Source organism: Mitosporidium daphniae (genome assembly GCF_000760515.2).
Source record: "Mitosporidium daphniae strain UGP3 chromosome Unknown contig-3, whole genome shotgun sequence".
In the NCBI taxonomy this organism is placed as follows: Eukaryota; Fungi; Microsporidia; genus Mitosporidium; species Mitosporidium daphniae.
Window position 1 is genome coordinate 46563 of NW_013546400.1, and position 25822 is coordinate 72384.

The following is a 25822-nucleotide window of genomic DNA, read 5'->3' on the forward strand; positions in this document are numbered from 1 at the left end:
CGTTGGTCGCACCGCTTACCTTTACCCCGAACGGATACAAAATTAAATTTATAAATCAGAAAATCAAGCTAGGAAGAGGCAAAGCGGCGTTCGCCGCTAATCGAAGACCGTGCAAACTTCTTACGCTCATTGGCATCGAGGAACTGCTTACGTAACCTTATGCTTTTAGGTGTAACCTCGATCATTTCGTCATCTAGGTGCAAAAATTTAAAGTCAACAATACCTGCAACATACGCAATAAAGTCTTCAAGCGAGAAAGCTCTCGGCGGGGCCAGACGAATGGCCTCATCTTTGCTGATGGCGCGGTAGTTTGAGGTGGTCTTTGTCTTTGCAGGATTGACATCAATATCGTGGGACCGGCTGCATTCGCCAATCACCATTCCAGGATATACGGGCTTTCCTGGGCCTACAAAAAGCGTGCCCCGGCCTTCGAGCTCTCCAAGAGCAAAGGAAGTGGTGATGCCCTCAGCCATGGAAATCAGGGCACCCTTCCTGGCGCACTCAATGCGCCCCTTAAACGGCTCATAACCGGAAAAGGTGTGGTTTATAACACCTGTTCCGTGAGTATCATTCTTGAATTCCGAATGGTAGCCAAGAAGGCCCCGCGTAGGGATCTTGAAGATCAGGCGGGACTTTCCAAGTGCTTCTGAAACCCGGAGCAACTCGCCTTTACGTCGAGTGAGCTTATCGATGATGACACCTGTGTACTGTTCATCCAAGTCGATAGTAATTTCCTCAACGGGCTCTAGCTTGACCTCCCCCCCATCTGAATGTTGTTCAGTCTTGAGGAGAACCTTTGGCGGTGAAATAGAAAATTCAAGCCCTTCTCGCCGCATTGTTTCTATAAGGATGGCAAGATGAAGCTCCCCTCGCCCATAAACCTCGACAAAGTCCGTGTTGGCGGAAGAAGAGCCCGTAGAGACCACATTAAGTGCCACATTTGTTTCGGCCTCTTTGCGAAGACGCTCTGCCAACTGCTGGCAAGTCGCTGCCCGTCCTTCTCTTCCGGCTAGTGGTGAAGAATTTGACGAGAATAGAATTGAAAGCGTTGGTGGATCGATTGGATCCCACGGAAGAGCTTCTGTGACCTCTGGTGCACAAATGGTACTGTTGACGGTAGCAGTGCAGACACCGGAAATGGAAATGATGTCCCCGGCTGCCGCCTCTTCAATAGGCACCTGAGAAAGCCCCCGACGGATAAAGAGGCGAACTACGCGGGCTTCCTCTGTGGAGTTTGGCTTGGAGGCCTCTGGCGTGATCACTTTGATACGGTCATTAAGACGAACCGTGCCATGCTCCACTTTGCCAAGGAAACATTTTCCCACATATGCTCCAGATTCGATGTTGTTCACCAACATCGAGAACGGCCGAGATCGGTCTCCCAAAGGAGGGGGCACATGTTCGATGATCTTTTTGAAGAGGATCTCCATTGATGACGGCCCATGCTTCCCAAAAAGCCTCTCCTTCAAATATGCAGATCGTGCTGAAAAGTCCATTGCCGGGGTATTCTTGATGGCTTCTAATAGAATGGAGGATGGATTGATCTCGGTTGCCCATCCCTCCTTTGCAGAGGCAAACAAAATCGGATATGCCATTTGCTTTTCGTTTGCGCCCAACATGCAAAAGAGATCCAGAATATCCGAGTCAACCTGGTCCGTGCGAGATGTTTCTCGATCGACCTTATTGACCACCACGATTGGCGCCAGACCGCGACGCAGTGCTTTGGAAAGCACAAACTTTGTTTGAGCCATTGGACCTTCGGTAGCATCAACCACCAGAGCCACACCATCTACCATCCCAAGAACGCGCTCCACCTCACCGCCAAAATCGGCATGCCCCGGCGTGTCGACAATATTGATGCGGTAGCCCTGATACTGCACACTGGTACTCTTTGAAAGGATTGTTATTCGACGCTCTTTTTCCAACACATTTGAATCCATGCTGAGAATTCCATCTCCGTCTTCGCTGGCAGTGCCATTGGAAGAAGCGAGGGAGTAAAGAGCCCCGCTCTGCTTAAGAAGGCAGTCCACCAAGGTGGTTTTTCCATGATCCACGTGTGCGATTATGGCTAGATTTCTGATTTTGCTTTGATCTACAATGAACGATGACGATTCACAAGAGGATGTTGAAAAAAACCGCCCCACACGAACATGCTGCAATGGAGGTGCATGCGGAGCAATTCTAAACACCCGCCTAGCTTTAAACATGCAGCGACAATAAAATTTCAACCAAATTAAACGGCATTATTGCAACATTTAAATTTTATCCCTTCAATGCGCTGACAGACACATGTTTCAACGCATTGACATGCATGTTTCTTGCCTGCTAGTCTGGCCAATTACTTTGATCAACTGACTGCATCAGTGGATTGCATCAACATGCTTTCCGAAAAAGGGAGCAGTAGATCGCCAAATTAAACTGCTTCAATGTTCATTCTGTCACCATGCATTTTTACCAGTGAGCCGGTATTCTCATTGCGAGCTTTCCAATACCAGGTCAATGCAAAAATTTTCTGCATTTTCAGATGGCCCCAAAAAGGCTGACCAGGCGCTTTTGCTGCTATTTTCACCACGCTCATCATAAACTGTATGCCAAGGGGCAACAGGCGACAGTAGCGACTCCATGTTTATTTCTCTATTGGCGTCCTCACTTTTAAGCTTGACGACCACATAAAACGTCGTTGCCAACGGAGATTCTTTGTCTTTGTATCCCGTATCAAGCACTTTCAAAATCAATGTTTGCAACTTGGTTTTTACAGAGAGGAACTCTTTCTCTACAAGAGGAGCCGTCGGTGATCCGAACGATTTAATGAGCAATGAAAGCCTCTCCAAAGGCTCTTTTGCTTCCTTCGTACATTGGACAATGGTGAACGCGGACATTGAATTCGATTTCATCAGTCCCCCAATTGAGGCAAGCAGGGTTTGCAGATATCCGCACAGCACAGAATGTCTGCATCTCCACACGGGTGTGTCAAAGGACGTGGATTGCGCAAAGAACGAACTTGGATAGATGGATCTCGAATATAAAAAGCAGTGTAACGACGCTTCAATGAACTCCATCAACATGGCAAAGGGAGCAGCGTGTTCCATGATTTCCAGTAAAATTGTAAATTAAAATTAATTTGCAAAGCCAACAAAGTACCGGAGCATGTTGACTGACCAAAGATCAAGAACGCATCCCTACAATGGCATTCAATGTGCCTGAATATTGCTATGTTTGTTGTGATGCTTTAATAAATACAGCTACTTGGAATACTCCTCGCTTTGAATCCACACCGAATACAGCATCTTAACAATAATCGATAAAGGAATAGAACATCGCGGCTTTTTCTGCTGCTCAATTAGAAGATTATACAGTCGAGGATAGTTATCAGGCTGAAAAGCCTCCCTCAATTTTGAGTCGTCGATGGTTGATCCTCCAGCATGTTCAGCAATGCGCTGTGGCGGGCCATAACAGCCCAGTTCCGTGGTTAGGGTCATTTGAAAGGGCAAAGAAATTAATTAAAATTCCGGTCCATGAATGGAGAGTCACTTGAAATTGGAAAGATTCGCGTCACTGGAGCCGACAGGACAAACCATGCGCTTTTGGTTGAGCTATTTGATCCCCTTTTTCAGTGCAAAAGTGTTTCCGAAATAAACGAGGCCATCTCAAATATTGATGGCCAAATGCAGGCCTTTGAAATCACCAAAAAGCCTCTCAGTGTTTCGCTCGAATTTTCCTCTTCCAACCGTGGACCGAAAGTTCCAGTGAATCTTGTCGTTGCAGTCGATGAGAAGAGCCTAACCGCAAAGACAGGAACAGAATGGAGGCATAATGAAATAACCATGGTAGGACCTCTAGCTTGTTTATAATAAGAATGCTGGATGCTCCATCCATAATGTCTTTGGAAAGGGGGAAAAGATCGATGCAAGCTTTGATCTGGGCAAAGAGTACACGTCCCCATTCAATGTATGTCAACACCTCATAATTGCTAGTTTACATTTTCAAAGAACTTGTTTTTTGATCGAAACATTCAGTTTCGCACTTTTCTCTTTTCTTCAACGAACGAAAGAGAAAATCATCTGGTCAAAGAACACCATCGCTTTTGCCATCGAAGCTCCTTTTCCGTAATTTGGTCTTTTTCAACTAATTTATTAGTGGATCAAAGGCAGCTTCTCTCACATTTTCTCGTTTGGGTCTGTAGAAAGAACGCTCTCCGCCCCGGTCATCACAGAAGATGCAATATCTTCTTTCAAGTCATCTATTGGTTACCTATTTAAATACGACACCCGCAACGATCCTCTTCTTCCCTCGTATGGGAAATATTTCCACGCATCCTCGGAATGCAGTTTACTTGACCAGCATAGCGGCCTTACAGTGAAAAACGAACTGTCATCCCAGTTTCACTTCCCTGTATGGTCTAATCCGAATTTAGTAGGTCTATCCAATTTATTTAGATACTATCTCTTGGTGGCTGCTTTGGATTGATCTTTCCCTCACATGTTCCTCAAAACACGCTTTCGTTTATTGATGATAAATTTTTTTTAGGTGGACCCACCTCGGTCAGGCTTTTTCCTTTGAGGAGCTTGGGACCGCAAATCACAATGCCAGAGCCCCCTGGGAAAATATCTACCGGTGGTGATCTTTCCGCTGCATTTGGAGTTTCTTTCTCCTTTCCAATAGTGTCTGATCTCGAGTCCATCGTTCGGGGTCACATTTGGACAAATTTCGGGCATTTGTCAAACTACCATTGGAGAGGAGAAAACCTTTCAGGAATAAGTTTTGGTTCTGGCATCATCTTTAAGATCTTTAACATTGCCAGGTTGGAGGCAAACTTTGGCTGGCGCTTCACTGCAGATAAAAGGGAGAGCCTCTCTTCTTCCTTTGTGGGCCCTTCACTTGGAATTAGCACCGAATTTCTGTGATTAAATTAATAGTTCGCACCTGCAAAGATACGCACTACGCTCCAATCATTTTCTGTCATTTGGACTCTCGCTCGCTTCCTCCCCTTATGTGCACAAACAGTTGCAAGGATTTGTCGAGATTTTAATTAATTAATTAAAAAGAACGGTACACGTTTTACAAAGGAGAAGTCACCATTGCGGGCGGAGACAAATTGATGGAGTTTATTTATCTAGAAGGAGTTATTAGAGACCCGCGAGGAAAGCGATGAGCAATAAGGTTCCTGTCAAAAAAGAGGAAACGAATGCATGGGAGGCGTCACTTTCTCTGCTCTTAATTTGACCAAGCCCTTTAGGACCGGGAGCATCCTTAACTTTGCTCTTGGCACACTGGTCGATTGTGACGACTTTGTAGCCCTTCTCAAGAACATATTCAATGACATTTTCCGTGGCTGATGCGGAAGACGCGAGATAATCGCGCTGGACGGAAATGAAACCACCCTTGGTATTCGGCGACATTTTGTCAAGGGTTTGTTTATAGACACCGAGAATATCATCCTTGGAATAATCATAGGAGTCGATATTATACGTTGAAATGATATATCCTTTTGAGATGATTTTTTGCAGCTGCTCGATGCCGAGATCTTTGTATTTCGGAATTCGCAGATAAACAGGTTTATATCCGACCACCTGTTTGATGATATCTGCACGAGCGGAAATCTCATCTAACAAATCTTCATCGCTGATGCCATTGAGTTCGAAATCCTCTTCAAGCGACAATCCAATTAGATGGCCCTCTTCAGCTGCACGCTGCAAGTTAGCTACAATTGCTGCTTCATTGAGAAAAGTGACTACTGGATGAAATGTGGCTTTAACGTTAAGATTCCTCAATGCATCGAGGATATCTCCAGTGTAAAGACTTGGCCCCTGGTCAAATGTGAACGCAAAATATCCAGAAGGGCAGAGATTAACTACAGGATCTCTTGATGGGAGGGGAGCAGCAACTGCGCTTTGATAAAGAGCAAATGCCGAGATTAATGAGAGGGCTTTGAACTTCATTATTTTGAGAAAGAGCCGAGAAAAATTGTTTATACATATCGTCTGTGTTGTATACATATACCATCTAATCTGTATCCAAGCATCTGATTTATTGATAAACTAAAGGGGTTGTTATGCGATTTTCCCAACCTTTCATACCATCGCCATCACAATATCAATCAAAACAACAAAAAGTCAACATTTTAATAAAAAAATCGTAAATAAATAAATATTCTCAGAGGGAATTTAATAAATTTGGACTTCAATTTATTAAAATTCAATTCAAATTGGACAGGGCTGGACTAGATGAAAGGGCAATCTATCATCGTAATATGCAATATAAAACTCTCTAGATTTGAGCATCAAGATTGGAAAGCAATTGAACAAGACATTTTTTGGTAATGGCGTCGTCTGAAATTAATGGGGCAAATGAATTCGTGCGGAGTGGTTCTGGAAGGCACTGCTTCAACGCATCTTTGGCCCTAATTAGACAATAAAAACCAAACTTTTACTTTGGATTTTCTGATAGCCGTAAATAACATCTAACAACGTGCTTCAGTAGACGAGTCGATGGCATTTCCACAAGTTGGACCGTTATGACATTTAGTACAGATATTAGCAGGTACAGGTGGTCATAGGACTGGCAAAGAAAAGATAGGCCATACTCGTCCAAGAGAGTTTTTTGAATGATGAAGATAGCAACTGTCTTGCAAAGCTCATTTCCGGTCTCCATAATTCGCAAACAGATCGGAATGGCCTCCGTGTTAATAAGGAACTTAATAACATCCGAAGAGTCGTGCTTTACCAATGCTCCAATGATACCAAGCGACGTCAGTCGCAAATACTCGAATGGACGCGACCGAGAGGTCGAAGACAGAATCGGATATAAATAGAGTGGCAGTTGGGCCTGGATAAATTTTATTCTTGTTTCTGAATGAGAAGCAAGACATTGCATCAGGGCAAGCGCGTTACAAACGCGGGTCGATATTGCTGCTGCAAGGGTTGACTGATTCAAAAGGGGGTATATCGATATAACCTCAAAAAGGAGAACCGAAACCACAGCCGGGTTCGACCAGAGGAGAAATGGAAGGGGTTCATATGACTCCCGTATCTTGCTCAACTCTAAGAGGGAGTGATCTCGCTCCTTTGGGGCTATGAGCGACGAAATTAGAGATGAAACTTTTGATTCAGAAATTACGCTAGGGGAGGACATCAAAAACTGAAAATTAAAATTTGAATGTTCAAATTGGAAGTCGAGCTGTTGGGGGTTACAAAAAGGACTGCCTCAACCCTAACCCTCGTTTACAAGGCGACAGTTGGTCAAAGAGATCATTTATTGTGCAGCTATTTTTTGTTGATGACCTTCAACTTTATGGTTTCGTCATTTACAAAAATCCCTTTTCCCTTGTATGGTTCTGGCTTACGAATTGACCGAAGTTTGGCCGCAAAAATATGAAGCTGCTGCTTATCCACGCCTTTCATCTCGATTCTAGTGGGCGAGGTGCAACCTGCAGAAATGCCGGCAGGTATTGGTATTTGTGTGAAATGAGAATATCCAACCTTTAGAATAATTGAATTGTTTTCGATTCTTGCTTTGTATCCAATTCCAACCAGCCGTAAGATGACCTTATGCCCCTATAAAATGAGTGTTTGGAAAATAACCTCTGTGATTCCGATGGCAAAATTGGACAGGAGCTTTTGCGTAGTTCCCCACATGGACTTTACAAATTTTTCTTGGTATTTCGTCACCTTTTGTCCAGAGAGAGATCTGTCAAGATCCAGAGACACAAAAAGCTCTTGTTCGCGTGAAGAGTCGGTGGAAAGTGTATCTGCACTTGCAGCTAGAGTAGGATCCGAATTTGTGTTCAACTTGTGACTAACGACCAGTCCTTTTACTATTGGGAAGGACACAGCACCAAGAGGGCCGTCCATTCTTACCAAGGTAGCATACTCGGTGCGCTTGAAAGTTTTAGAAGAGTCGTCAATAATGGGAGAAATCTCGATCTTAACACTGGCGTCAACCAAAATTGGCTGCTTCCCAATAAATGAGTATAACCGTCGGAACCTTAACAAAGAAGATGCACAACTTGGCTTTGGTAAGAAGGTCATGCCCCCAAAACTAAAATTTAAATTTGAAATTTGCCTAATCGGTACAGCTTTGCAAGCATGTTATACCATGCCATCCCACTAGCTACATAGCCTGCTGCTGGATGTTTTAATTGATTCTGTCTTATAACCACAGTATCTTTATGAAATTTAATAACCATTTTTTGTTTATCTAAAATGCCATTTAATCATTAAGAGTCTAGACTAATGCCGCAATGTTAATGTGGACCAAATATACACGCGTCATTGTGATTTACGTCATCGATACCCTGTAGGTATTCATTGATCTCAAGTTTAAGCTTCAGAGAGTTTTAGAAAGAGCCTCTATTTGATAAGCAGTCTGTTTGATCGGGTTAAATTGATAACCTTTTCAGTGACCTTTTAACGCACTATTTCGACAACACGCAGCCAAGATAGGAAAATTGGCCGGTAGTGTGTCTGGTAGTAATCAAATGAACCTCTTTTGGAGGCTCGACTCGTCTGGTAGACATGACATATTAAAGAGCCGTCTGAAATTTGCTTGTTGGTGTTTCCTCAAAGTTTGGGTCGTTGGTGCATGTTCAAACAGCAAATAAACACCAGGCGGAGCATTAAAAATCAAACCATTTATTAAAATATTCACATTTGTATGGAGTAATTGGCCCCTCGATAGAACACGAAAACGAGACCTAAATTGTAAAATGGCGAATCAATAGTTGATTGTATACCGGACACGAAAAGCAAGGCAACTTGGACAGAGGATTTTCCAGAGAAAACGGCCTTAGAACTTTGTACAAGTAATCGATATCTCCATCCTCAGAGGTGCTTCCAATGGTTTTTTCAATCCTTCCTGAATAAATTAGGGTATCTAGAATGTTTGAGATATCCTCAATCGACAATTCAATGTTAGATATTCCAGAATTGCTAATAAACAAATGGATTTCATCCAAAGATGCATATCCATCATAATTAGAGGGGAAAACCACAGAGGGATCCTTGGGAACAGACTACAAATTAGACCCCAAAATCAGACTACCTTGGAGGCGATAAATTTGAACGACGCTTTGCAGAGGCCCTCTATAAATTCCGAGTCAAGTTCATTGTCGCTGAACCAAGGACCACCTGTGACATCTACCGATGGTTCAATATCAAATAGCATGTATACTTTTTTTGTTGTGTTCTACAATTAGAGCAGGCTCGAACCTTAATCGACTTGATGGACTTTACAAGCTTTTTTGACTCTAAAGCCTTTAGGATCTTTGTTAATACGTTCTGATGCAGATTCGTCTTCATCTTGAGGTCTTTGATCCAAATTCCTACAAAAACATCATAGTCGGTACCTTTGTTTCCAGAAGACTTGATTGTATGATAAGTGATTTTTTCTTCCGAGGATAGTTCGGAAACCCTATATGCGTTAGATAAAAATGTACAGCGAATATTCGGCAATATCTATGAACTTGTATCGCAAATGTGCGCCATGCTTGTGGAATTGGATGACGCCCTAAAGTAAGGAATCACAAATACTTTAGAGGAAAGGGAATTGATCAGCTCAGCGACGTTTGCAATGGTCCATGTTGGAAATTCGGCAAATATATCGTCGTCGCCGATGCCCTAGAATAAAAATGCGGCCCATACATTGGGACACTTGACTCCGAGCTCGAATAGTAGTTTCTCATTTGTGGACAAGTCCATTGAAAAAACCGTAATCCCATAATTGAAATTTTGGGTTGAACATTTAAATTTACAAATCAGGCGCGACATTTTATCTTTGCGCATGGGTAATCTCTATCAGTGACGTTTTAACGGAGGTGAGATTATTGCTAGTTGAAAACTACCCCAATGCCCCGCTCTATGGCTTGCCATAGGGCAATTTTTGGAGGATTGTTTTGCCAATCCATCACCTCAGTAATGATAAAACGATGTAGTTTCCGACCCGACAAAACGATATAGTTTACCAGTCAATAAAAGCATATAGCGTTATAAGCCAGCATCCCAAATTTGCGTTTCTATTATGGTTCGGTGCAGCCGTTTTTCCGTTTATTATTAATCAGTGTAACGGCTTTACCCTAGCCTGCCTGGATAAACCTATCCTTTTTGTGGGTGATAATAGGACCGATTTAGAAGGTGAAAACTGGGACGTTATTTCCAGATCTTTAACTAAGGATGTGGTCTTGGGTGATTTAACATCAACTGCCTTTCGCCCTCTAGCAGCCACTTTGGGCTTGACAACTTTTTTTGGTGGCGCTTTTTTTTTTGAGGCTGCTCTGCTTGCAATTAGCCTGGATTTTAGAGACCCCTCGCCTGCTTCATTCCCAGAACTTTCTTGAGAGCCAGACAATTCTGTCTCACTAGACGAATCGGTGTTGATTTCGTCGTTGTCGTCATCATCATCCATGGTCAACCTGGACATAAATAAAATAATTTATTTTGAAATTTTAATTTATGACTTTTTCAAAGGAGCAAACCGATGATTTTATCAAGTACCTCCTTTTTTAACAATAGACAATGGGAGCTCAAAATGCATGAAAAGGAGCAATCGGAGCTGAAAAAATTCGACACCGAATTGAAAAACATGAAGCTCAAATCGGAGGAGGAGTTGTCAAAAATAAATGCAGAATTGGAGAACAGCCCGACAGAAAAACCAGCAGATATCCTCCCCGCGGGTGGGGAAATTGAAAACGAGGATGGAAATCTTAACTGGCTAGAGATGGTCAGGCGGATTGAAGCAGATATTTCAGAGGGTAAGACCACGCTGTCGGAAGGTCAAAAATTCATGTTAGATTTGATAAAGAAAAAGTCGACGCAATAAATAAATTGTCCCGAAATTTTATTTTTTATGGGTAAAAAAATTAAAACCGAGTCTGCGGTTGCCTCTGAGGTATCGCCCACAGCTGAAAAAGAATCTTCTTGCGATGCTATTGTTCCCGGTACGTTGTCTCCGATAGCCCATCCGCTTGCAGATGCAAAGCTTTACAAAAAGATACTCAAGACCGTCACAAAAGGTATCCCGCGGTTTAAATCACCCATTAGCATCTAAATTCAAGGTTTGTAAGCGCGGCGTCAAGGAGGTTGTCAAAAGCATTAGGACGGGAAAGAAAGGGTACTTTACTGCCATTTTTTTCTAGGCTTGTAATTTTGGCTGGCGATGTCAGTCCAATGGATGTCCTCAGTCACCTCCCAGTTTTGTGCGAAGATAATGCTATTACGTACGTGTTTGTGCCTTCAAAAAGCGCCCTCGGCTTGGCCTCGTCGACTCTTCGTCCAACATGCTGCATAATGCTCCCAGAACCTGACTCCAAATCCAATTCCGAGTATATTTCATATTTCGAGGAAAGCCGTAACAGATGCAAAGATTTGTTGCTTAAAGCAAATTAAACTTTTCCTTTTAAAATTTTGGTTGCCCATATGGTACACACGTTCCAGATGGTATTTAATGGCCTGTCGATGACCTCTTTATTTTTGACAGCCGTCATTATAATTATCTATCTTAGCAACCAAAAAAACGATTTGCTTGTTTTCACAGGAATAGTTATTTTCCTAATCCAGGGGATGATGCTTATGAGCTCCGTTTTTTATTCGAAGAACTTTTCGGACCATGAGTGTTATTCAGGCTCTTATCTTTGTATCATCCAGGCTATTTTTCTGAATTATGCAACGATTTCCCTGCATGCTCTTGTGGCYTGTATGATGTATCATACCTGGCTGCAAGTAATATCCTGGAAGCCCTCACAATATCCATCGCCCAAGTGTGTACAGAGTGAATTGCATTTAGGAATCTCATCGGCGGGTAATGGGTTTTGTTTAAAACAATGGAAGCAAACTGCAAACTCTATCCAATTTGAGGCCAATAATAACTCTCCACAGAGCACTAAAGATGGTATCAAAGAGGACCAAAATCCCGGCGGAGTTTGGAAAAATCTCGGCAAAAGTGCTAGCCCTTATTGTGTCATTAAGAGCTTCCACTCAAAAGATCACGGAAAATTCAAGAAACCACGCCTAGGCACGTTAAACCAATATCTGTTCATCTCGTTCCTGATTCCCGCTTTTCCAACCGTGCTACTGGTCTTTTTTATCCTTGGCTGGGGGTGCCACATGAAAACGATTGTCCAGCCATTTTCTTGCTTTTGCTATATTTCTGGAACCTTTTGGGTCAAATTTTTTACATTCATCGGTTGGTGTCTGGCCTTTTCAATACCGGGACTGGGATTTGCCTTCCATCTTCTATACAAGATGCTGTTTCTACGCGAGCAAAGCATCCAGCTCGGCAGGACCACATATCTTACCAAGGTATCGATTTCTAAGATAGCCCTTTCCACGTTTATCTATTTTCTATGTGTCTTTTCCAACCTCATCCCGCACATCTTTTTTTTCCCAAATGATCCAGAATTCCCACTTAACACATCTTTACTACCAACTTTGTCTTTAAGCGATATGAATCCATATGCAAACAAATATCTCTGCTGGTGGATTACTCCGTGTTCTTTTAAAGATATACAAAACCCCACCCAAATGCGGCAGATGTTCATCAATAGCGAGCTTTCGTTTTTTCAGGACCCGAGATTGGCTTACTACGCATACATGCGATGCCCAACCATTTCGTCGCTGCTGCCGTCTCTGCTTGGAATTGTGTTTTTCCTGATGTTTGGATTTGGAAAACATGCTTTGTCGTTTTATTTAAAAGTCTTTATGAATGTAAAGCATGCATTTTGTCAGGCCCAAGAGGCGGTTTTGAAGTGTAACCCTTTGAAACTGTGTCGGGAAACCTTCTCAAAAAGGAGTTGAGCCTTTGTACAAAATTTACCTACAACAACAAGGGCTTACAAAACGCCATAATCTGTTTATAAATAAAATTTATTTTAACTTGCAAGCCAAACCAAACCAAACCAAAGAAAAGAAACCCAAACCGGACCCAACAACATTCAACTTCAAATTTGCAAGGTTCATTTGTAAACACAAATTTTCAATTCATCCGAAGTTTAAGCTCATACTCTTGGTCCGAACCAATCCAGGTGTTAGAGATGATCAAAATCTTCAGGCACAAAACATCACCAGATGTCGCCTCGCTAGGCACAGAAGCCTGCAATGTCAGTGATAATTCGGCGCTATTTTCTGCTGTTTTAGTCCAAGCCCCAAATGGAAACCTTTTTATTGCCATGATGGACTTTTGGTATCCAACAACGGCCCAACCGCTCTCTTCATCCCTTTGAGAAAACGCTTCTTTTGGGATATTCGGGACAAGTGCATACTTTTGCTTGCCCTCTTGGCTAGGATCCTCCTTAAGGATGGGGGTGAAATCGCCGTCGACCCATGGTCGGCTTATAGCAATTTTAATGTATATCACATCTCCTGCAGAGCATTCATACTCGGCATCTCCATTTTGCGGGTCAAGCATAACAAAATCACACGGTTCGTTGAGCGAAATAGAGTAGGCTACGTTTAAAATAGGGTATTTCTGCGCTGCAATCGTTTGGACTCTAGTAAGGCTTTCAATGGACAATGCAGATCTCAGTTCGGCATTTTCAAGCAGTGAAGGGGGAGCCATCAAAAATTTAATAGCCACTTTAAATTGAAAATTAAAAACTACGAATTTCGCTCACTGCGATGCACATTAATGAACGGCGAAAGGCAGTTTTGGGTCCTGGCGAGTCGGATCCTCTCGGTCCATATGAGGAGGAAATACGCGAAAGAAAGGGCATCTCTGCACGAGATCCAATCAACCAGACCCTATTTAGACAAATGGAACGGAAATTCAAGAAATTCTTGTCCGCTTCCTCGATTGACGACCCGTTGCCTCCAATCGTTTCCGGAAATTTATCCGATGGCGAGCTTCAACAACAATTTAACGCATGTGTGTCTTATGTGTCTCCAAATTTGGATTCCGAATTTGCCGCTGAAGAGAGCATAATTTCGCCCAAGGTGCGAATAATTACATTTCCAGAAATCCCGGGACTGATATATGCTCCATCAATGATACGGTCAAAAAGTCAGCTGCCTTTATTGGTCTCTATAATGAAGGATGGCATGAAACCAAATTCATCATCCAATTTGGATCTCCTATTTCAGGAGGGAGGCAGTTTGGGGACTAAAGCGAAGCCAAACGCGCTTGCTGCCATTCCAACGGAGGGGCTTTTCTCCAAGATTCTTTCACAAACATGGGAAGCCTCTGATGCATTAATTTCGCTGTTCAGGAGATATAGATGGGTTGCCTTGGGGGTACAATATGACTGGACAACCAAGGAATATTCATGGGAGGCACCGCCTTCGCCTATCCCTGCAGAATTGGCAAAGCTTTCAACGGAAATTTGTACAGTACTTGTAGGATCTTCTGGAATCAATTACAAACCCCAGGCTGGGATTATCAATTTTTACCGCCCAGGCGATACATTGACTGGGCACGTCGATCGATCAGAGCCGGACGACCAGTCCCCACTCGTCTCCATAAGCATTGGTCTTGATTGTATTTTTCTTGTGGGCGGCCCTACCAGAGACGACTCTGTACTCCCATTTCGGCTGTCAAGTGGAGATGTTTTGCTGCTCATGAGGGAATGCCGTAGAAATTATCATGGAGTTCCATTGGTAATTCCTGGATCACTGCCACAATGCCTCAAAGCCTCTGCACTTGATGGATGTGATATTTCCGAGGAAGAGTCCCTGGCATTACGATTAATAGATGATGCTCGCATTAACGTCAACATCAGGCAGGTTTGGCCTTCGTAGCATATCCAAGATACGTCCAACAGTAAATTTACTGTACATCACGCGAGTTCTTTTTAGTTGATTGGCAAATACATTTGACAATTTCACCCTATTCATTCTTAGCAGTTTATCAACCATTTGGCATGTTTGCTTCGTCCCCAAAAGGGGCTAGGTTGCTGCCATCAAAAAATCCATTGTCTAGTGCGAAAAAATATCATGTTGAGGGCATTTGTAAAGTAAGTTGCCAAACGACCCGTTGGGCCCGTAACATTTTAAACCGCTTGCTGCCTTGCAAAATGACGCAACATGGTATTTTTCATGGTTAAGAAAATTAAATCTTTTCAAAGTGCTCACTAGATAAATTACAAAACGTACATTGGAATCACTCTGACGATTTCTTGCGGAACCTTATAAAAACATGAAGTCTTTCGAACGTCAGCAAGATTTTTTCTTCGCTATTGGAGAGTATAATACTTTTTAAAATTTTCGTCTTCTAGGACCTTGAGCGCTTATCTTTGGTTAACAATCCAGATCCCGCTAGACCCCCAATTTCATTTTGAGGTTCAACTTTGATGGTTAAAAGGCTATTCTTTAAAGGGCTTGAAAGACCTCGGTTTTTTACGACAAAAGCTCAAGGGAGTCCGTTTAAGCATATCAAATTGCTACATTCAGATGGTTTCAAATGCGGATTGGAGCCGAGGTCTTTTCTTTGAGTCAAGTTTTAGCATTTTCGTTATGATTGCTATGCATTTCTTGCATAAAAGGGTTACAAACGCGTGTTCTCAAATCCCAATAGTCAATGCCAACACTTTACATTTGCAAATTTTTTGGTCTTTTTCATCTTTTCTGGAATAGAAAACCGCGGTTGAAATCCATTGGATGTAAGATCTCTGGGTTTTAGCACACGTCAGAGCACAGCAATTGATCCACTGCTTTTCTCTGGCCGAGTTCTCCAAACTTGATCACAAAATTTAATAGCAATTTTGTACACCTAAAAAAGGGCCGGAAATTCTTGACATACTTTCGGTATGTTATCAAAACTAACAAAAGTAATCGCAAAGGCACAATATCCGTCCATAGCGATCGCAGGTGATTCTTTATGAGTATAATAATCATACCCTGGTATGTTCATAGTGTGATGATTTCCTCACATTTTCTATTGATCGATATGTCGGTGTTCCCTTTTCTTCAGCCCTGTCCACAACTAAAAGGAGAATGGAAGGAATGAAGGCGGCTATGAAAGGGATAACGCTAACTATGGAAGGAAAAGCCAAACTCTTGGAGCCCCCATTTTTGTAGTGTTCTTCAGAAAGCTGTTTTCTTGCCTCTTATAGATGGCTTTTTACTCGGGTCTTGGCATCAAATGCAAGCCCTAAATCAAAGAATTACTGAAGGACCAATTAGCTCTGGTCAAACGGCCTGTTTATCAAAGATCCTTAAAGGATTCCATTTATCGATGTAGCAATAATACTACTGAACATGCATTATGTAGATGCTGTGAAAAATTCTCCGTGCATCTCGGGCTTCTAGTAATATCGGTTTGTTAGTCCAGCTCCTCCATCACTAAACGACATTGTTGATAGGCAAAAATATTTCAAATTAAATTTTCCAATGCCTTGTGCACATGAGGGCTTGATAAAATGGCAAGCCAGGATTTAAGCTTGCCAGTGTACTTTAGATTTGTAAAATTACAATATTTTAATTGCATCCCGATCATGGAAAAAATAGAGGATATCATCCGACAATCTAACATTCTTTTCGAGGTAGGCTTGATTTTGTTTACGTCCCAGTCTGAAAACATCTCTTCAGCAATTGCATATCTTTTGGTTGCAGAGAAACACGCCAGACAAAACGAGCTTGCAAGTGAAAGTGCACTCATCACCAACCATATTATGTCGCTGTGCTTAAACTCGGGCGATTTTGAGCTCTACAAGTCAACGCTAACTACGCTTTGCAAAAAAAGAGGCCAGCTCAAACAGGTACGCCATTCGCTAACTTTTAGACCATCACTTCCCTAGTGCAGCTGGCTCTAGAGCAGCATCTGACATTAGAGCGTGACAATGGCAGGCGGGAATCGCTTATTGAAGTCCTGCGGGAAATCACCGATGGAAGAGTATCTTTTTCCCTAATCAATAGGTCTTTGTGGAGGCTGAACGTGCCAAGCTTGCCTTGTTATTAGCCCGCATTTATGAAGCCGATAAAAAGGATGTACAGGGCGCCGCCCGTATTCTCAACGAAATTCAGGTAGCTTTTGTGTCCTATTTTTCAGATTGAGACCTTTGGCTCTCTAAACCTTCAATCAAAGCTGGAGTTTTTACTTGAGCAGATGCGGCTGACTCTTGAAATTGGCGACACGACAACGGTCCAGATTTTGTCAAAGAAGATGGCCCCTAGGGCCTTTGACGAGCATGAGGCTCTTCGAGCCCGCTACTATGACTTGCTTGCCTGCTGTAGTCTTCGGCAAGGCGAGTATCTTGCCTGTGCCCGCGCCCTCAAAATGATCTTGGAAAGTGCTGTTTCTAATTCGGAGTTACAGGAGCGCTATCCGCTTTCCGGGCTTTTGGAGAAAATCATTTGTTTTGTGGTTCTGGCCCCATACTCTCCAGAGCAACAGGATCTCTTGCTCTCCATGAGCAACGACGAACGTGCGCAGCAATTGTCTATCCCGCTCTTCTCAATTTTGACTCTCTTTAAAGAAGAGCTGCTGATTCCATCAAGCTCCACTACACAACGTTACGGGGCAGACCTGCAACGTGTAGCCGGTTCAAAGGCTGTTGCTGGACTCAAGGAACGCATCATGGATCACAATTTGAGGATCATTTCAATTTATTATAAGCGAATCTCGCTCGTGCGCCTCTCGCAGCTCCTGATGCCGGATGGTGAGTTTCTAATGGCAATGTACCTCCCATCGACCTCTTATTCTTTTGAATCTCTTTCAGATACATCGCTGTCGGCTCCCTCTATTTCGTCAATCGAATCGCCTTTGGCGCTTTCCAAGCCATCAGGGTTTACTCAATTAGAATTGGCAGAGCGACAATTAAGTTCGGTAATCGCTAGGGGTATTTTGGCACCAAACATTGAGGCAAAGATTGACAGAATCTCAGGCGTGGTCTCCTTTGAAAGAGCTTCCACATCCGTCGCTCTAGCTTCGTGGGTTGACGGCACCGGTAAAATGCTCAAGGACGTGGTTCATCTCAGCCAGCTGATTGCAAAAGAGGAGGCAGTCCGCCAAGGCGTCCATACTGTCAGTCAATAGATAATATAGGCTCCGGATATTTCAGAACAGTCAGCGTAGCTAAACAACTAAAATCAAAAAATTAAACTCAGGCTAACAAGCCAACAAAGCAAACGGCAGTTGGAATTGAAAAGGGGTGCACTTGAGGATTTAGGGTTGGGTTTTAATTAAAATCCTGCAATTAAAATTCACAATTTAAACTTATGCCCTTCCCGGATGATGCTCACCCTGAAGCCGTAGATGACGAGCTTATGCGCATCAGAGCCAAACGAGCTGCTCTCTCATCAGCTGCAATGCTTCCAGAGATCGTGCAAGTGTCAAGCGATTCTTTAGAAGAGGAGCTTTATGTGGAGACAATCGAGGAGACTAATGATACATACACCAGCGACCAGCCTCACCATATGGGCGACGAGCTACGCCAAATATCTCATGAAAAAATTATTGCAAAAAGAGAGGATGAGTATCATTCAAGAAGGCGCCTACGTACCCTTTCACCCTCGCGCGCAGATCCCTTCAGTAAGATTCGGCATAATGCTGACGAGCAGCGCTCTTATGCGGATGTTCTCGCAGAGGGAAAGCTTGCTCGCGAGCAGGCCTCACTGGTACGTGAGCTCAGGGGCTCATATCGTCAACGCCAACAAGATGTGTTGGAGCACAGCACTATGCATTTCGAGGGAGATATTACACGTCCAGCAAAACGACAATGGGAAATGTCACCATCCTCCGTTGTGGCCGCTGTACCAACAGAAGAAACCCCGGTTAACAGTTCAGAGTGGGAAGATGATGAATTACGGGCCCCTGATAGCCAAAGCGGGAAGGCTTTCTCATCAGGGGAAACCCCATTATCTGCAAGTGGCACTCCATTATCTTTAACGAGCACACCACTTTCAAGTGTTTCTTCGACATATTCAAGACTTACACGGTGGGATGCCACGCCTGCTCTTTCTGAAGGCATGGGGACGACACCAGTACGGGGCAACAACTGGGCAGCAGGAGCCACACCTTTGGCAGCGTCTTTGGCGCCAGGTGAAGAGACACCATTACGCTCCGATGTAGGGGAAGAAACTCCAATGCGAGTATTGGGACGGATGTCTGCATCAGTCTCGACCATTTCCCAGCTGAATATGGCAGCCCGCAATGCGTTCCTTTCAGATGACGAGCTTGATGTAATCCTGCCCTCTACCGGATATTTGATCGTAGATATGCCAGCATCGTACGAAGCCAAACGCCATCCCCACACAGAGTCTATGCACCGAAAAAGCCCTGCAGCAGAGCTGGGCCTCTTTGCACTTGGTGGTGAAAGCTCATCATTTATGGCTGATGGTGGATGGGGCACGGATTCCACTGGTCTTGGCAGCGGGCTTCCGCCGATGAAGCCCGACGACTACCAGCATTTTGGTGCCCTTCTTGGAGCCATGGATAGAACGGGCGAAGAAGTTTCTTCGCTGACACTTGTCGAAATTCGAGAGCTAAAGTTATTGCGCTTGCTACTAAAGCTCAAAAATGGCACGCCGCCTATGCGCAAGATTGCACAGCGACAGATTGTAGAACGTGCACGCGAGTTTGGGCCTGCTCTGCTTTTCGACAAAATTCTGCCATTACTAATGAGCCCATCGCTGGAAGATGGGGAACGTCATTTGCTTGTCAAACTTATCGATCGAATATTGTTTCGGTTGGAAGACGGGGTCCGTCCCTTTGTGCATAAAATCCTCGTAGTTGTGGAGCCTCTACTGATAGACACAGAGCGAGCTACGCGAGCAGAAGGCCGCGAACTTATTTCCAATCTTGCAAAGGCAGCTGGCCTGGCTACTATGATCGGTGCCATGCGGCCAGATATTGACCATCCAGATGAATATGTGCGGAACTGCACTGCACGAGCATTGGCCGTGGTGGCAATGGCCCTCGGAATTCCAGCTCTCTTGCCTTTTCTTGCAGCTGTGTCTGCTTCGCAGCGCGGCGGATGGGAAGCACCGCACACGGGCATCCGCACTGTGCAACATATTGCGGCAATGGCAGGCTGCGGAGTGCTTCCACATCTACGCGAACTTGTCTCATGTGCCTCCGCAGGGCTTGTTCTTTCAGCAGCGAGTGAAAAAAACAGGCTATCAGACGGCGACAGAGATAGCTCTGTTTCAGGGCCGCCAGCAAAGGTGCGCACGGCATCTGCGTTAGCGCTCGCTGCATTAGCAGAAGCCTCTGCGCCTCATGGTATTGAAGCTTTCGAAGGCGTGTTGCGGCCGCTTTGGCTGACCATCCGCCAGGCTCGCGGCCGCGCTTTAGCTGCCATGCTCAAAGCTATTGGGGCCATCATCCCGTTGATGACAGAGGAGTATGCCTCGTACTATGCGAGAGAGCTCATACCGGTTGTGGTACGTGAAATGGCCACTCCAGACGACGACCTTCGACGCACAGTGATCAGCGTTGTGCGTCAAATGGCCGAAATTCCTGGAGCGCTTGGAAGTGCACTTCTCCATTCAAAGATTTTGGATCCATTCTTTAAACACCTTTGGACACGGAGGCTCAGCGTCGATAGACGTACCGTCTTTTTGGTGGTCGAAGGTGCCTTGGCAATTGCCAAACGCGTGGGAGCTGGTCCCGTTACTAAGCTGCTGCTTCCAGCACTTAAAGATGAGGCAGGTAGTTTTCGACGCATGGCATTGGAGCTGTTGGAGCGTTTAGTCCGCGCTCATGTGCCAGTGGGCTGCCTACAAGCAGCAGGTGCCGACGCTGAGCCCACTCGTTCTGTCGCGCTACTGGTTGACAGTCTTCTTTTTGCGCTACAACATGAGGATGAAGAGGAAGAAGAGCGCGATGGACTTTCGCGTGTTGCGCGGGCCATGGGTGTGGCCCTTGGAGCTTGCGGTGCATGGATACGTCCACACCTTGGAGGAGAGATCTCCTCCATGCTGCTGTGGCGCCTCAACAACAAAAGTGCGCGCATCAGACAGCAAGCGGCAGATGTGATTGCCGAGCTAGCGCCGCTCTGGATTGCCTGTTCGGAAGACGCGGCATTACAGAGGCTCGCCGGGGTGCTTTTTGAGTACCTCGGGGAAGAGTTCCCAACCGTGCTGGGTTCCATTATCCGCGCCTTACATGCCATCGTCAAAGCATTAGGTACCTCGCGCATGCATCCGCCCATCAAGGATTTGTTGCCGCGCCTAACACCGATTCTAAAGAACCGGCACGAAAAGGTGCAACTTCATTGTATTGAGCTTGTGGGTCGCATTGCCGGTTCGGCCGCAGAAGCTGTGTCACCACGCGAGTGGATGCGTATTTGTTGGGAACTGCTAGAAACACTACACGCACACAGGCGCGCCATCCGCAGAGCAGCTATTCTGTCTTTTGGACACATTGCTAAGGCCATTGGGCCTCAAGATGTGCTCTCGACGCTGCTGGCCAATCTACGCGTGCAGGAGCGCCAATCCCGTGTATACACCACCATTGCCATCGCCATTGTCTCAGAGGTATGACACGATCATTTGCCTTTATTTTGTTGCTTGTCAATTGATTTTGATGCGCTCTTGCTTTCACTTTCGAGTTACTTATGGTTAGGTATGTGCCCCGTTTACGGTGTTACCCGCATTGATGGCTGAATACCGAGTGCCCGAGCTTAATGTTCAAAATGGTGTGCTAAAGTCCATTTCTTTTCTTTTCGAATACGTCGGCGAGGTCGGCATCGATTACCTTTACGCGGTTACACCGCTGCTTGTCGATGCGCTCATGGACCGGGACCATGTCCATCGGCAGACCGCTGCCGCTGCTGTGCGCCACGTGGCTTTGGGTTCTGTCGGCCTCGGCTGTGAGGATGCCCTGCTTCATCTGCTCAATAACGTTTGGCCAAATATCTTTGAACAATCGCCACACGTCATTATGGCGGTGGTAGATGCGCTGGAGGGGCTCTCCCTGGCCCTGGGTCCCGCCACGGTCTTTTTATACCTTGCGCAAGGGCTCTTTCACCCTGCTCGGCGCGTACGGCAAGCCGCATGGCGCGTCTATAACATGCTCTACGTGCTGGGCCAGGAGGCCTTGGTGCCGCTTTTTCCAAGTCACGGAGACGTGCTAGACGCACAGCGGTATGGTCGCGATCATCTGTATCTTGTGCTTTGAATCTAAAATAATTAAAACAGGCAATTTAAGTTGACTAGCCACTAGTTAGGTACGAATGGCGTTTCGCATATCAAGTCGCCAGCAACGGTGGGAGCCCGAATTTCCGCTCTTCATTGGCCAATCGCACAGCTTTAATTTTAATTTAATTGATGCGCTTGCGTATCATTTTGCTTGGCCAGCTTCTTTCGGTCCTCAATGCAGCATCTCAGCTCTTTTCTGAGGTGCTCAACAAAAGGCTGCTGGTCGACCTTTCAGGCATACAACCTCTCATTGCATACATAGGCATTTTTCTCGTCAGCTGCCCTTTTTTCTTCTTTCTGCGGAGAAAGAGCACGTGTAGCGAAAAGGGTAAAGATGGTGAAACCTTGGCAAGCTGTGAGGATCGTTTGATGGGGGTCTGTTCGCCCCACATGTCTGCCCTTAACCGAACAGATATCTGGAAACATCTGGCTGCAGCATTGCTGGATTGCAGCGCAACATTTCTGGTCGTCCGCTCTTTCAGACATCTCTCAATTTTCCACGTGGTGTTGCTATTGTCACTCTCGACACCCTTTTCCATGATCTTCTCTGCATTGCTTCTCAAGAGACGATTTTCAATGCTGCAAGCCTTTGGAGCCGCTCTTTCGCTGGTTGCCGTTTCAGCATTCATTTTGTTTCCAATGAAAGGAATTTACGAACACCAGAACCCGAGACCCGTAAACACCGGCTCTTTAACCATGAAAGCCGAGAACGAATCCGGGTCTTGGGAATATACATTGGGATTGGCAATGGGCGCCTCTTCCGCCGCGCTTTATGCGCTCTCAAATATTGCACAGGAGTTGCTTATTAGGCGCAATGGGATTCTTTCTTTCCTATTCTGCCTCGGTCTTTTTGGAACTATCGCCTCACTTGGCCTGTGTCTCTTGATAATCGAAAATCCAATCGGACTACTCCGGTCGCTTTTTGAAGAGCCTAATGGAGAGGGGGAAGGCATAGCGTCTTTTCTCTGTCTCATGGGATTTGGTGTTTCCTTGCTTCTTTTCTACTGTATAAATCCTCTTTTTTTGCGCGCATATGGGGCCACGACTTTCAATCTCTCTCTGCTCACATCAATTATATATAGCAGTGGCGGTACCGCCTTGTGGTGGTGGCTGGGATGGCGGTCGGCCGATACAGAGTTCAATGGAATGGGCGCCTTTCTGATCCAGTATGCGATGGTTCTTGTCGCCGTGCTTCTTGGTCAGTATCTTTTTCTCAGGAAAGATTGCAAGCAAAATTTGATGAACGCTGGCCGAGTGTTCGACACATCATAATGCCGGTTTAAGGCTTTCTAACTCCGCCTCGGGAAGGGCATCAAAAATGGCCTATTAATTTATTCGCAATGGGGTTTGATGTCTTTTAAATTTAATGGCATTAAAGCGCGTTAAAATTGCAGTTTATTAAATTTGCTTCAAATCGTAAATCGTAACATCATCCGGAATGGTGGAGAGGATTTTTGACTCTACACTCCCGCTTTACGTTGTCCCCATTCCTGCACATGCCGCCATAGCAGCAAATGCAGGCACAGACGGAGCATCTTCCTTCGGGATCAGCCCTTTGGATCAAGACTCCGTCCCAGGCGCATATGCATCTTCTAGCTCGCTTATGACGACTTTCCTTCCGCTCAATTTTTGGTTAATGGCCTCGCCTGCGGGAATCTCTGGAAGTTCCTCATCACCATTGGGTTCTTATACTACTACATGTACCCGCCGGCAGTTGTCCGTCCAACTTGAGCGCGGGAAATCGGATGGGCAGCGAGTAAGGCGAATTGTAGCTTATCAGTAGTGGATGGCGCTCTCGATTACAGATCCCACGGACCCCCTTTTCTATTATGAACAGAGACTCGACGAAGAGGGTTATGGGCGCATGCGCGCGGAACAGCAAATACTGGTTCCTCTTGAATCTTTTACAGAACAATTGGCAGCCTTCCTGAAGGCCACGGCCCCACCGCACAATAATGGCGGTGCGGCAGCACCTGTTATGCCTCCAAAGTACATTTTTTTGTCATGACGTAGAATGGCCGCCTGTCTTGCGACACATGCCGCCGGCTGGGCCCTTTTTCAAATCATCGAAACGTCCTCCTTCAAGCACATTGTGCATCTCTCGCTTAGGGTTGATCGTCTCTCTGACGATGGCATGAAGCGGCGACTTGCACAAATGGCTATCTCAGCCCTGGCAGAAGTGAGCGCTCTTAAGGCTCGTCTTTCGGAAACACTTCGCGACACGGACTCCTTTACACATTCCATTACTGCCGAGAGAGATGCCCTTAGGGCATCTCTAGATGGTCTTTCCTCTTCACTTGAGAAGCTTGGACGAGACGGGAGCACTGCCCAAGGCACTACTACCATGCTTGGACCACTTGCGGAGCGTATTGCCTTGCTTAAGGATGCCCTAAGAGATCGAGACCTTTCTATGGCGCGGAGTTCAGAACTGGAGGCAACTCTTCGTAAAAGAGATGATGAAATCGCAGTGCTAACTGCATCAGTCACCAAATTGAGGGACGAACTTTCGCGCGTCGATACGCTACGCTCAGAGCTTGCACGAAAACGTGCGCTTTTGGAGGAAATAGAATCTGTTTCAGCTGAGCGGGAGGAGCGCATCGTCGCCCTTAAGACAGAGCTACGTGCAGCTAAAGAGGCAAAGGTATTTTGTCCTTTTGATTCGTGTAGATCAAAGCAGAAGAAGAAGCTGCTTGCAATGTCGCCAAAATCTCGCAGCTTGACACGGAATTGTCGATGAAAAGTGATGAGGCCCTTAAATTGACCGAAGAATTGGTAACGTTTCAGGCAGAAGTGCGCGCAGCTAAGGGAAAAACTCGAGCCAAATCTGCAATTATCCATTCCAAGTCGCAGGAGCTTGAGGCAGCGCTTTCCAATCTCGCTGAAGAGAGGGCAAATATTTCTCTGCTGACTGAGGCGTTGAATTCTGCCCAGGAGCGCATTAGTCAGCTCGAAAACGAAAACAAGGACCTAAGGGGCAGGATAGACAAGTATGACAGGGGTAAGAGATCAGTTTAAGTCAACTCTAGTTTCTGAGTGGATGCGACGGCGATTAGGTGGCGAAAGCGAGGTAATTGCCCCGCCCACTGCCTCTGCTTTTCAAAAAAAGACTGGTGCTGGCGGCGCAAACACGCTTGCAGATCTGCATTCAATGATCACCAGATTGGGAATGGCCACACCTGGGGGGCATTTATCTTCAAATCCTGTAGGAACAGCCATATCACCCCCTCTTCAAAGCACATCATCTTTTAGCCCTGTCGAGCCAGGCGATCTCCCTACCCCTCCACAGCCCTCCGGGCATCTCATATAATCTGCGAATCCAGAAAATTGCGGGATACCGTTGCTATTTTATTGATCTTTACATGGGAAATTTTCCGAGTTATGAGATTCGCAATAAATGACGGAAATACCTTAAATAGCCGATTGCCTTCAATTTCAAGGGTTTACACGCGCCAATCCATTTTCAAGCGAGCGTTTAAAAAATTAAAAAGATAGAACCTACAGCACGCAGTATTCCCATGCGGTCACCCATCATAGTACTGACTGCGCCAGCACTGGCTTGACTTCGGGGATCGGACGAGACCCGGTGTTTTCCAGTGTGTATGGCCGTAGATATTGAGCTGATAAAATAATTTAATATATTAATAAATTTTGAATATGTATCCGTATTATCAACACTCACCGAGACCTTTTGCTTGTATATATACACGTTGAAGCTTTTATAGATGGGTTAATTGATTGTTTTTCATCGGAATCAATATGTA

The 25822-nt window shown here is 45.1% G+C and overlaps 18 protein-coding genes across 18 annotated transcripts; 8 read left to right on the top strand and 10 right to left on the bottom strand.

The window, feature by feature from the left end:
• Positions 1-68: 68 nt before the first annotated feature.
• On the bottom strand, positions 69-2207 carry DI09_3p290 (GTP-binding protein TypA; the record flags this gene model as incomplete). The annotated part of the gene is made up of 1 exon (XM_013382240.1): positions 69-2207. The coding sequence occupies one exon, from the start codon at positions 2205-2207 to the stop codon at positions 69-71; it is 2139 nt and encodes a 712-aa protein (XP_013237694.1).
• A 264-nt stretch (positions 2208-2471) lies between these two features.
• DI09_3p300 (spindle assembly checkpoint protein Mad2) lies at positions 2472-3089 on the bottom strand (the record flags this gene model as incomplete). Its single annotated transcript, XM_013382241.1, has 1 exon — positions 2472-3089. One exon carries the CDS (start codon positions 3087-3089, stop codon positions 2472-2474), a length of 618 nt encoding a protein of 205 aa, XP_013237695.1.
• Positions 3090-3242: 153 nt separating this feature from the next.
• On the bottom strand, positions 3243-3479 carry DI09_3p310 (uncharacterized protein; the record flags this gene model as incomplete). Its single annotated transcript, XM_013382242.1, has 1 exon — positions 3243-3479. One exon carries the CDS (start codon positions 3477-3479, stop codon positions 3243-3245), a length of 237 nt encoding a protein of 78 aa, XP_013237696.1.
• Positions 3480-3515: 36 nt separating this feature from the next.
• On the top strand, positions 3516-4904 carry DI09_3p320 (putative sorting and assembly machinery protein; the record flags this gene model as incomplete). The annotated part of the gene is made up of 3 exons (XM_013382243.1): positions 3516-3827; positions 4138-4392; positions 4437-4904. The coding sequence occupies 3 exons, from the start codon at positions 3516-3518 to the stop codon at positions 4902-4904; spliced, it is 1035 nt and encodes a 344-aa protein (XP_013237697.1).
• A 222-nt stretch (positions 4905-5126) lies between these two features.
• DI09_3p330 (uncharacterized protein) lies at positions 5127-5939 on the bottom strand (the record flags this gene model as incomplete). The annotated part of the gene is made up of 1 exon (XM_013382244.1): positions 5127-5939. One exon carries the CDS (start codon positions 5937-5939, stop codon positions 5127-5129), a length of 813 nt encoding a protein of 270 aa, XP_013237698.1.
• Positions 5940-6426: 487 nt separating this feature from the next.
• DI09_3p340 (uncharacterized protein) lies at positions 6427-8027 on the bottom strand (the record flags this gene model as incomplete). Its single annotated transcript, XM_013382245.1, has 3 exons — positions 6427-7137; positions 7308-7478; positions 7581-8027. 3 exons carry the CDS (start codon positions 8025-8027, stop codon positions 6427-6429), a joined length of 1329 nt encoding a protein of 442 aa, XP_013237699.1.
• Positions 8028-8692: 665 nt separating this feature from the next.
• Positions 8693-9695, bottom strand: DI09_3p350 (uncharacterized protein; the record flags this gene model as incomplete). The annotated part of the gene is made up of 3 exons (XM_013382246.1): positions 8693-9010; positions 9207-9452; positions 9639-9695. 3 exons carry the CDS (start codon positions 9693-9695, stop codon positions 8693-8695), a joined length of 621 nt encoding a protein of 206 aa, XP_013237700.1.
• Positions 9696-10050: 355 nt separating this feature from the next.
• DI09_3p360 (uncharacterized protein) lies at positions 10051-10398 on the bottom strand (the record flags this gene model as incomplete). Its single annotated transcript, XM_013382247.1, has 1 exon — positions 10051-10398. The coding sequence occupies one exon, from the start codon at positions 10396-10398 to the stop codon at positions 10051-10053; it is 348 nt and encodes a 115-aa protein (XP_013237701.1).
• A 47-nt stretch (positions 10399-10445) lies between these two features.
• DI09_3p370 (uncharacterized protein) lies at positions 10446-10812 on the top strand (the record flags this gene model as incomplete). Its single annotated transcript, XM_013382248.1, has 2 exons — positions 10446-10483; positions 10506-10812. The coding sequence occupies 2 exons, from the start codon at positions 10446-10448 to the stop codon at positions 10810-10812; spliced, it is 345 nt and encodes a 114-aa protein (XP_013237702.1).
• Positions 10813-10839: 27 nt separating this feature from the next.
• DI09_3p380 (uncharacterized protein) lies at positions 10840-11378 on the top strand (the record flags this gene model as incomplete). The annotated part of the gene is made up of 2 exons (XM_013382249.1): positions 10840-11015; positions 11129-11378. The coding sequence occupies 2 exons, from the start codon at positions 10840-10842 to the stop codon at positions 11376-11378; spliced, it is 426 nt and encodes a 141-aa protein (XP_013237703.1).
• A 1309-nt stretch (positions 11379-12687) lies between these two features.
• Positions 12688-12947, bottom strand: DI09_3p390 (uncharacterized protein; the record flags this gene model as incomplete). The annotated part of the gene is given in 3 exon segments (XM_013382250.1): positions 12688-12787; positions 12805-12837; positions 12865-12947. The coding sequence occupies 3 exon segments, from the start codon at positions 12945-12947 to the stop codon at positions 12688-12690; spliced, it is 216 nt and encodes a 71-aa protein (XP_013237704.1).
• A 16-nt stretch (positions 12948-12963) lies between these two features.
• On the bottom strand, positions 12964-13545 carry DI09_3p400 (uncharacterized protein; the record flags this gene model as incomplete). The annotated part of the gene is made up of 1 exon (XM_013382251.1): positions 12964-13545. One exon carries the CDS (start codon positions 13543-13545, stop codon positions 12964-12966), a length of 582 nt encoding a protein of 193 aa, XP_013237705.1.
• A 194-nt stretch (positions 13546-13739) lies between these two features.
• On the top strand, positions 13740-14720 carry DI09_3p410 (uncharacterized protein; the record flags this gene model as incomplete). The annotated part of the gene is made up of 1 exon (XM_013382252.1): positions 13740-14720. One exon carries the CDS (start codon positions 13740-13742, stop codon positions 14718-14720), a length of 981 nt encoding a protein of 326 aa, XP_013237706.1.
• Positions 14721-16339: 1619 nt separating this feature from the next.
• Positions 16340-18020, top strand: DI09_3p420 (regulatory subunit N5 of 26S proteasome; the record flags this gene model as incomplete). Its single annotated transcript, XM_013382253.1, is given in 5 exon segments — positions 16340-16678; positions 16702-16812; positions 16836-16943; positions 16969-17947; positions 17965-18020. The coding sequence occupies 5 exon segments, from the start codon at positions 16340-16342 to the stop codon at positions 18018-18020; spliced, it is 1593 nt and encodes a 530-aa protein (XP_013237707.1).
• Positions 18021-18137: 117 nt separating this feature from the next.
• On the top strand, positions 18138-22041 carry DI09_3p430 (subunit 1 of splicing factor 3B; the record flags this gene model as incomplete). The annotated part of the gene is made up of 2 exons (XM_013382254.1): positions 18138-21398; positions 21487-22041. 2 exons carry the CDS (start codon positions 18138-18140, stop codon positions 22039-22041), a joined length of 3816 nt encoding a protein of 1271 aa, XP_013237708.1.
• Positions 22042-22246: 205 nt separating this feature from the next.
• On the bottom strand, positions 22247-22690 carry DI09_3p440 (uncharacterized protein; the record flags this gene model as incomplete). The annotated part of the gene is made up of 1 exon (XM_013382255.1): positions 22247-22690. One exon carries the CDS (start codon positions 22688-22690, stop codon positions 22247-22249), a length of 444 nt encoding a protein of 147 aa, XP_013237709.1.
• Positions 22691-22757: 67 nt separating this feature from the next.
• DI09_3p450 (uncharacterized protein) lies at positions 22758-23333 on the top strand (the record flags this gene model as incomplete). The annotated part of the gene is made up of 1 exon (XM_013382256.1): positions 22758-23333. The coding sequence occupies one exon, from the start codon at positions 22758-22760 to the stop codon at positions 23331-23333; it is 576 nt and encodes a 191-aa protein (XP_013237710.1).
• Positions 23334-23499: 166 nt separating this feature from the next.
• DI09_3p460 (uncharacterized protein) lies at positions 23500-25368 on the top strand (the record flags this gene model as incomplete). Its single annotated transcript, XM_013382257.1, has 5 exons — positions 23500-23817; positions 23899-24050; positions 24171-24702; positions 24777-25059; positions 25115-25368. The coding sequence occupies 5 exons, from the start codon at positions 23500-23502 to the stop codon at positions 25366-25368; spliced, it is 1539 nt and encodes a 512-aa protein (XP_013237711.1).
• Between the last annotated feature and the right edge of the window lie 454 nt (positions 25369-25822).